Here is a 10,264-nt window from a genome sequence, read left to right as displayed (position 1 = left end):
AGCTCTGAGTAGATTTCACGGGGCTAGTGTGCACGGATGCCGACTGCTCCCGGGCTCGAGCCTCCCAGAGCCACTTTGGCCTCACCCTCCCCTTCGCCCGCACACACGTGTTAATGTGATCTAACGAACTGGGCGCGCGCGTTTGTGAAATCATTGAATCAATTCATCGCAGTTATTTAGCATAAAATATAAGAATGCTTAAATACGAAATGAGTGTCTCTTTTGCTGACTGAAGATGGTCCCATGTGCTCTTGAGGATAAAAACAGTTAATATTTTTTAAAATTTCGCTGCCAACAAAATTCACTCCGTCTCGGAAGCTGTTTGCAGCACTGCGAAAGCAGGAGAGACACCGCCCGACCAGGATTATGCACGCCATAATAGATATTTGTACTCCTACGCACCTCTCGCCCCTGAAATTGCGGAGGTGACAGTGGGAGTACATCGATTATAATGCCTATTGTGCAGATAAGAACAGGGATGAGGAGGAGGAGGAGGTAAACTTTATTAAAGAAGAGGTCGTAGGCGCGGGGTGGGTTGGCGTTCCCGTCCAAGAACAGGGATGGGGATAGGCTACCGGCGGATTTCAAGTTACCCGCCACTAGCAATATTGTGACGCGACCAAAGCGACATCTTTTGAACGCCAGCTGCGCAGAGATTGATTGGACAAAAAAAAGTGTTGCACTCTATAAAAATGAAAAAAAAAATATTGTGGTAATATTTTTTATAACGAAATTGTTTTTTCCAACTTGTGCAAAGCTTTTGGTACTTTTGTGTTTTACGGGAAGTGATCGCCACAAGCCACACAGGCCAGACCGAGCCGCAACTAGTTCGTATTTCTTCTTAAGTCTCAGTCGACGAATTGACCACCAGTTTTACACTACAGTTATAATTACAATCAGCGAGCATATTTACTCACTGGCGGCCTACGTACTTCGGCCAAGCGACCATGAACAGTAAGTAATGTTTTAGTGTGCTTATTTCTCAGCTTGCATCGCGGTTCAACCATTCAACCAGAACTTCAGGAGCCCGACGCGCATTTTTCGATTCTCCGTCTGTCCGTGCCACCGTGGTCCGTGCACATGTCCGTGCGGCTCGTTTATTTCTCAGCTGTCCGCATTTTAGCATTATAATTTAAGGAGCTCGATGCGCATTTCTCGGTTCTCCGTCTGTCCGCGCACATGACCGTGCGGTTGGCTTATTTCTCAGCTGTACGTATTTTAGCATTATAATTTAAGTGATAGCACTGTAACGCCTAAAATATACTACAGGGTCTTGAATATTAGGGGGCTGGGATTTAAAAAATTCCTACGCAAAATCTACTACCCCATTCGAGCTGAAATAACGTTCACAAAGTAGCAAAATATAGTCTACGTTATCTGATAAGTGATTCAACATCTATATTTGCCTAGATTTTCCGAAATCGAGAAAAAACTGCTCTCGGTGGCGTGCACAATTTTCGCAGAAGAATCGAAAAGCTATTTTGACATGGTGCGTCATCTGTTGGGCAGCGAGGCAAGCGCGTCAACGATGGAGCTTGCCTCACTGCTCGACAGATGACGTATCATTTCAAAGCAGCGTTTCGACTCTCTTCTGCGAAAATTGTGCACGCCGCCGAGAGCGGTTTTTCCTCGATTTCGGAAAATCTAGGCAAGTACCGATGTTGAATAACTTATCAGATAACATAGACGATATTTTGCTACTTTGTGAACGTTATTTCAGCTCAAGTGGGGTAGTAGATATTGCATAGGAATTTTTTTAATCTCAGCCCCGAAATATTCAAGACCCTGTAGAGCACGTCAAACTTTGCCTGTTATGTTTGTGTGGTCGACAATGCATGCGCATTTGTTTCACTGTGCCTTACATGGTTTCAAAATGCAAGGCTTGTTCGTACTGACAACGTACTGGGCTTGCGTACAGGTGAGCCATTTCTTCGGCCCCGGTAATGATGCATATTTTAATGTTTTTTGAGAGCTATAGTCTCTAGTGTTGTCGCAAATTCGAAGTTGTTGTTGACGTTGCTTTGTTGTGTGGCTAGTGTTTTTATTACTGTGCATGCTCGTGTTCGTGTATCTCTTTCACATGTTACTGAATGTTCCCGTCTGGCCTTAGCGGTTTTCACCTTGGAAGCTTAAGGTTATTGCCAGCCCAAAAGGAAGGTTGGTACTGGTGTTGGTGGCGTCGACAGCCGTGTAATGTTTGGTTTTCCCTTTCGTTTGCGTTTTTCACTGTAGTATGTACTGGTGAACGCGGACACTCCTATGGATGGCTAGCTAAACCAGGCTTGTCTTTACGCCTGGAGAGTGGCGAAAGGCTCAAAACAATTTCAGTTTTCTTGCCGGTAGTAATGTCGGCACCCGATGGCTTCATTGAGAGAACCAGGATTGTTTTCCCAGAGTTCATTTCTCTGCATGCTGCCACTTCTGTTCCGAAGTGGCAGTATTCAGAACTGCCGCTTTTTTTTTTTCGTAGATTAAAAAAAAAAAAAAAAAAGATTGATTGTTAAACTCTTCTTTCAAAGACAGCCTCTGTAAAATATGTTTCTAATGTGAAACTGTGGTGTAAAAATTTCTAGATGAAGTCAGTCCCGCACTACTTGGAGCTTAGACATGGACAAATGCATTTCACCTTGCACCTGTGCATACGTGCTTGCCTACAATCATTTTACTGTTCACTGAGATTGTTTACATTGCTATCAAAGGCTTGCATGTCGTCATGCAGTCATGGGCTTTTACTATTTTTTTATGTAATCGTATATGGGAGACGCCTTCACCCTGCAGTGGGTATAGTCAGGCTGATGAAAAAAAAATCGTACTAGAGAAGGGTCTTGAATGGGGTAGGCAGCCACTGACACCAAGCAGATGGTTGAAATTTTCCATTTATTTTTGTGTTGATCAATGTAAATTAATGTACTTGTGGATAAAATAGATTAGAAAGTAGAGTGAACCAACTGCATGCTGCTGGAGAGATCCAAACTACTACCTTAGAATTTTGTATCCGGTGCTTTGCTGACTAAGCTACAGAGGCATCTGTTTAACCTTCTACTTTCTTTCTTATTTATAGACAAGTGTCAGCCCGTGACGACAGTGGAGATACGGCGGTGCTAGTTACAGCGGGGACTTTCGGGGTATAGGCAAAAGCCCTGGCCGTCTGCATTGGATGTGCGGCACTTGCTTTGTTTTTGAGCATAATTCACGATATTTTGGCAAGCTGTGGTGCGGTTAGTCGGGGCATTAGACACAAGAGAGAAAAAAGATTGGCTGTGGTTAAACCTAGGGTTACTCGAGAGCAATCTGCATGGCTATGATTAGGTCCGGCTTGAAAGTAAAGACATGGCTTTTGCACATAGCAGTTTGCTCTCTTTATTTATTTCATAGGGTAATCACTTCACGTATGAGCACCCCTTGCCTCTCGTAGTTGACCATTCTCATCATCATCATCATCATCATCAGCCTGACTATACCCACTGCAGGGCGAAGGCCTCTCCCATATTTCTCCACTTAACCCGGTTCTGTGCTAGCGGCATCCACTTGACCCCTGCGAACTTCTTAACCTCATCCGCCCACCTAACTTTCTGCCGCCCCCTGCTACGCTTTCCTTCCCTTGGAATCCAGTTTGTTACCCTAAGTGACCATCGGTTATCCTCTCTTCGCCCTACATGTCCTGCCCATGCCCATTTCTTCTTAATTTCCACTAGAATGTCGGTAACTTGAGTTATTTCTCTGACCCACTCTGCACGCTTCCTATCTCTTAATGTTACCCCTACCATTTTTCGTTCCATAGCCCTCTGGGTTGTCCTCAACTTAAGTAGAACTCTCTTGGTTAGCCTCCATGTTTCAGCCCCATAGGTGAGTACAGGTAAGATGCAACTGTTGTATACTTTCCTCTTGAGCGATAATGGTAAGCTGCTAGTCATAATCTGCGAGTGCTTGCCAAATGCGCTCCATCCCAATCTTATTCTTCTTATTATTTCCTTTTCATGGTCCGGATCTGTGGTTACTACCTGTCCTAAGTAGACATATTCACCTACTACTTCCAGTACTTCGCTACCTAATGTAAACTGCTGTTCCTTCCCAAGACTGTTGAACATTACCTTAGTCTTCTGCATATTGATTTTCAAGCTTACCTTTCTACTTTTCCTGTCTAGGTCATCAATCATTATTTGCAGTTCATCCCCTGAGTTGCTTAACAAGGCAATGTCATCAGCAAATCGCAGATTCTCAATCGGGTGTAAAAGACATCTAGTGGTATGACATTATCTCTACGTCGAACTCCAGAGCACACCGTGGTCACAACATTCAAATGAACCTTCTATCCTAGCAACTTGCTGCTGTTGTTTGCCTGTATTAACTCCCGAGTTATCTATCTTCTTCTTTCTCTTCTTTTTCTTGTTCTCACGGACAGGCAAGGCAAAATGACGAGACTGTGGCCAGTGTAGCTCTCGCTACAAAATGGCGGATAGAGATCAAATTGAAGGGCAGCGGTGGGGAGTGCGGCAAGTAGACTCATTGGTGACGGATCACCTTTGGGGCTAATGTGCGTTGCACGTCTGTATTGACACTTGATCGGTTCATCTGTGGCTATTCCTCATGGTTGCTCTTCGGTCGTGCGATGTATGGGGCAATAACAAGCGCCTGCAGCTCATGCATGTTTTTTTGCACTCTCAATATAAGAACTTTAGTTGCGATAATTCTTGTGTTTGTGATCTTAAGTCAAATGCACGAAGCCCCATTGAAATTCTGTTCACTTGTGCTACTGCCTGAGCATCTTTTCGTTCAGAAAAGGACACAGAAACTCCTGCCAATCACCTTGAGTGGCCACACCGTGAGCCGGTCACATCGAACTTCTAAGCACTATGTTGCCAAATGAGCACCAGGCTTATGAAGTAGCACACATTTCTCTCTGTTCACTTTAGCGAGCTTTGAGTGACTCTTTCATCTTCACTCCTAGAAATTGAGTAAACGTCACTAAGATCTCGACAAAGCCATGCAGTGTTATGTCCCAAATTACCTGAATTTTCTTATTGAAGGTCAATCAGAACCTGGCAAACACACAAAACATCCATGTATGTATACTCAGATCAAGTGGAATAGGGGTATATAAGTACCGAAGGGATATCGGCTATGCGGCATTTGAAATATGCAGAGTAAAATGATGCATTTGAATAGGCAAGCCAAAGTATTATCGTGATTCACGGGTAGCGTGGTGTTGGGTTGGGACCAGCAATCAAGTGGGCGATAGGAGGCAGAATTAGGAGAAACAAAGGAAAAGAGCTTTATACAGCTATATACAGTATGAACAAAGAACTCGGAGAGCAGGACGGCAGCCTGCCTCCATTGAGAGCTTCTCGAGCAATCTCTCAGTCGCCTCGCAACACGCTCGTCCGAAAACACTCTCATCTTCCTCTCGTCCGGCCCTGCCCACAACACAGTCACATATCACTGTCAGGCAGCAGGCGGTCCAGATGCAGCTGCAGGTCCCAAGGTCGCAGGAATGGGGCACAGGTCCTGGGACCCATTTCGAAGCCAATGGTAACAAGCGTCCGATAGGCGGCCGCGCATCCAGGCCTGTGCACACTGGAGCAGCCACGCTGGTTTCTTCTCTCCCGCTTGCCGAGGTCGCGTTCCTCCCGAAACCGCAAACGTAGGGGGAGAACAAAGTCCATCCCGCGTCACCGGGCTGTGTGGCGCCGCCGTGTCGCGGTGAAGCTTGGCCGGCCCAAATGCCCGAGGGCTTCAGCCGGCCTGGCACAACAGTATATAGAAAAGGCTAAGTAGAGTGAGCGTATTTTTCGCTGCAGGTTACTGGAAAATGTTTGCGTTTGCGCCCATGCATCTCTCCTATAAAGTCAAGTGAGGAACAAAATAAGAGCATTCTTTTAGACCTTCATGTGCGCATTAACCTAGCTGGGAACAGTTGCATCTTGCCTGTACTTACCTATGGGGCTGAAACGTGGAAGCTAACAAAGAGTGTTCTACTTAAGTTGAGGACAACGCAGAGGGCTATGGAAAGAAAAATGGTAGGGATAACTTTAAGAGATAGGAAACATGCAGAGTGGGTCAGAGAAATAACTCAAGTCACGGACACTCTAGTGGAAATCAGGAAGAAGAAATGGGCGTGGGCAACCCCGCCGCGGTGGCGCAATGGTTACGGCACTCGACTACTTTTCCCAAGGACGCAGGATCGAATCCCGGCCTCGGCAGCAGCTTTTCAGTGGAGGCGAAAAGCAAGGCGCCCGTGTGCTGTGCGATGTCAGTGCACGTTAAAGAACCCCAGGTGGTCCAAATTTCCGGAGTCCTCCACTACGGCGTCTCACATAGCCTGAGTTGCTTTGGGACGTTAAACCCCAAAAACCAACCAAATGGGCATGGGCAGGACATGTAGCGTGAAGAAGGGATAACTGATGGTCGCTTAGGTTAACAAACTGGATTCCAAGGGAAGAAAAGCGTCGCAGGAGGTGGCAGAAAATTAGGTGGGTGAGCGAGGTTAAGAAAATTGCAGGGGTAAAGTGGATGCAGCTCGCACAGGACCGTGTTAATTGGAGGAATATGAGAGAGGCCTTCGCCCTGCAGTGGTTATAGTCAGGCTGAGGATGATGATGATGATGAATTACTTTGACTAGTACCTCAAACATTTATTTCATTGAGCAGAATAAAACAAGTAATTGGCTGTGAACTAGGCAAAGTTACAAAGAACAAAACAGCAGCTTTATGACGCTGCTGATAATTTTCTACCTTCGCTAGAGTGAAGGTGCTTGGAGAAGCAAAAAAAAACCCATCAAAAGGTTTGTCATATGAAGAAGATGCTTCCAGTTGTTCATGGTGTCGTCCTCTTTCTTGAATGCGCTAGTAATAGGCCTGGAAGTTGAGTGTAAACTGTTAATCCTTGCCTTTTCTCATTTTCATGTTATTGAATCAGTTACTGTACAGTTGCCTACTGTAGCTGCAATTTCAGTGAGAAATAGCTCCTATCCTGTGGAACAAAGGGCCTTGTTTTAAATGTATTATATCCAAACTGTGCATCTGAAGACTATTTTGTTAAAATATGTGATATATAATTCAGCACAACTGTTGCTGACTTGAAAACCTTGCTGATTGGCGGCAAGGATCTATGAGTAATGACTGCAAATATTTTGCATAACGTCTTTATTGATGAAGTTGGAATGACGTACAGCATCCCCAGGCAGCGGGAGAAAAGTCTAAGGAATCTACTGCTCTCAAGTGTTATTGAACGCAGGTTTTTTATTTGTTTTTACTAATGCTTTAGTCATTCCCAGATTTTCCACTGTGTCTGTAAAATTAGCACACCCTCCTGGTACTTATGAAATATGTCGACAAATTTGAAGTGAGTCATGAAGAAAAAAAATGCAAGTAATACTGTATATCCATGAGGCTAAGCTCTTGCTGCAGCCAGCATAATTCACATCACACTGTTCTCCAAGTGACTTGCATTTCCTAGTATGATAACTGATGAGTCAACAGATGATGTAAGTCTTTACATAAATATTTTTGAGTGCCCTTTAAGTGTGTCAGGTTCTAGGGGTTAAAACTAGGTTTATTTCTTCAAACGAAAAACACGTCCGTGCCGCAAAACGTCAGTCCCATACTCATTAGTCTACTCCGCTGACCAGCGGCCCAGTTAAAACACCGCACCGCACCACAGATCACACACGCTTCTTCCGTTGTCCCGACACCATCTTCCTTCCTTCCCGCGCACTCCTAGCCTCGATCCCAAACCACCGCTTCGCTACCCTAGTAACTGCTGGGCACCTCACATCCTCCCTCCCTTATCATGTGTACATTATCAATCTGAATAATATGGTATGAGTTGATCCACATTATCTTTCTCGCACTGCCGGCTCGTCTGGGGATCTCTAAGCTTGTAAATCCTTAGTGTTCAACGGATGGGGAAAACTCTGCACTGCCTGCACTTTTTCTGGGTCGGGGCAGCAGTTGGCAGGGGAGATAATATGTCCAAGAAATTTCAGGGTGCATTTGCAGAGCTGAACCTTAGCTGGGTTTTTATGAGGCCAGCCGCTTGTATCCGCTTTAGCACCTCTTGCAGATGTTCAATGTGCGCCTCGAAGGACTCCGAGTAGAGGAGCATGTCATCAAGGAAGGCCATACAGTACTTGGGCTTGATGCCTTGCAGGATCTTGTCCATTAGAATTTGGAAGGTGGCTGGGGCCCCGGCCAAAGCAAATGGCATCCGTTTAAACTGGAATGAGCCTTGAGGGCATAAGAAGGTGGTCTTGGAGATGTCCTCCAGGGCAACCTGAATCTGGAAGAAGCCCTGCGACAAATCGAGGCTGGTAAACCACTGCACTTTTCTTAGTTGGGCGAGCACCCAGTCCGTTCTTGGCATAGGGTACACTGGTACCCTTGGCTTGGCATTCAGACTTCCGTAATCGATCGCAAGGCAGTATCCACCAGACTTTTTGGGGACCAAGGCAGGTACACTTCCCCAAGGGCTTGTACTGAGTTCTATAAGTCCCGCATTGAGCAGCTCTTGAAGGCACTGCTCCATGGCCTCTCTTTTCTTGGCATTCACTGGGCAGAGCTTGCAACGTGGTGGTACATTGTCTTCCGTGACAATCTTATACTCCACGAGGGTGGCGAGTCCCGGCTTTGCACTAAAGGCGGCCTTAAAGTCATCGAACACTGTTAACACACGCCTGTCCAAGCCCTCAGGCTGGCTGCTCACTCTGCTTTCAGTGTGCTGTGGCACTGGCTCTTGAAGGAGAGTGTCCAGGGCATACACATCATAGGTCTGTACAGACTGTGTAGGCCTAGTCACTTCGGACGCACAAACTTGATGAGAGAATACAGGTCTGTGCCAACTCTCCACCCACCACGGCCCATATGAATACACATGTCTTATGCCACGAGGAAGTCTCTTCCTAGAACCACATCCCTACACAGTCCCGGCATGTGCAAGAAGCGCTGCTTGCAACTGGCCCCTGCCCAGCAAAACCAACCGAGTAGTGCCAGTCCACCCTGTCGCTAGACGGAGAGAATGAGATTCTTCTCTAGGAATGGCACCTGCCAACTCTGCTGCTGCCATAGCAGAGTCACCAAAAAGGCTTACACTTTATCTGGCATTCAGGAGTGCGAAGACTATCGCCAACTGCTATTCCAAGCAAAGGCTCTTTGCTTCCAGCCGCAGCTGCCACTTGCAGCGTTGCTACGTAGGAGCCGGCTGGAGCAGCACCTATACCCGAGCGTTTCTTGGGCAGTTGGCTCTAGTATGCTCAGCCCTGTTGCATTGAAAGGAATGGGGGCTGTCTTGACTACCTCATAGCAGAATGCCTAGCAAAGTGGCCTGCACCTCCACAACAATGGCAGAGTTGTTGCTGCGAGTGCTGTCAAGGTGCCTCGGGGGCGCTACTTGGTGAATACCGCCACATACTGTTGGGAGGCAATGGCAATGTGGCCGAATTTGTAACATCGCCTGTGCCACTTGCGTTACCCACTGTTCCCGGCCAGCAGTCACTTGATGCAAGCATGCTTGCGAAATGGGTAGTTTGCAAAGCTGATGGGAGAAAAGGCCTCTTATACGCAGGGAAATTTAAAGAGCTCTGGTTGCTTTGTCTGCCTCCTTGAGCTGCTGCAACGTAGTTGACAATGGCTAGATCTTGGGCAACTTCGTTACTTTGAGGAGGGGGTAGCACATAGTTGAGGCGGCTTCACTCCTTCTTCATCAACGTTCCCGCCGCCTTCGCCATATTGCGCAGGTTCTTAACTGCATGTTTTCCACTAGATCTTAGAACTGAGGGTGCATGAGTTTCGTGGCTGTATGAACCTTTTCCTCTGCAGGTATAGGCTCACCAATTCTCTCATAATATTCCGCTATCACATAAATGAAGTGGCGGAGATTCTTCTGCGGGTGCTGTGTGCAGCTCCGCTTTCAAGCGCTCATTATAGTCGATGGACGCAAACTCGGCCTGAAACTGCTGGACGAACGCTGCCCAGGTATCAAAATTGCCTGTGAAGCGCAGCCACAGTTTTGCGCTGCCTTCCAAGACCGCCGGAACTACTTGACGCAGGCGCTGTTCTTCTGTGATACCCGAGATGTCGCAAAACTCCTCTAACCGCTGCAAGAATTTATCCGGCGTTTGGTGGTCTTCGAAGCCTGAAAACTTCGGCATTTCCAAGGCGCGGACGGCACAACCGCCGCATCAGTTGGATGTAGGCCTAGCTGTGCCACCTGGCCTACTAGGCTGGAGTCCACCGGTGTCTGGAGGGACAAAGTGTGAACCTCCCCTGC

At 46.8% G+C, this 10,264-nt stretch overlaps 1 protein-coding gene across 3 annotated transcripts in view; it reads left to right on the top strand.

Annotated features, from left to right (window-relative positions):
• Positions 1 to 776: 776 nt before the first annotated feature.
• LOC146183636 (uncharacterized) overlaps positions 777 to 10,264 on the top strand; it is a 50,769-nt gene continuing 41,281 nt past the window's right edge. Inside the window, exon 1 of one of the 3 annotated variants that reach the window (XM_084609171.1) lies at positions 777 to 954. In XM_084609171.1, the coding sequence (XP_084465297.1) occupies positions 948 to 954 (7 nt within the window). In that variant the 5' untranslated portion in view covers positions 777 to 947. The remainder of the gene's footprint in view (positions 955 to 10,264) is intronic. The other 2 variants (XM_084609172.1, XM_084609169.1) reach the window with 2 other exon arrangements.

The sequence above is a fragment of the Amblyomma maculatum genome, chromosome 7 (genome assembly GCF_055883805.1).
Source record: "Amblyomma maculatum isolate TAMU_Amacu chromosome 7, ASM5588380v1, whole genome shotgun sequence".
In the NCBI taxonomy this organism is placed as follows: Eukaryota; Metazoa; Arthropoda; class Arachnida; order Ixodida; family Ixodidae; genus Amblyomma; species Amblyomma maculatum.
This window is presented reverse-complemented; position numbering and strand designations above follow the sequence as displayed.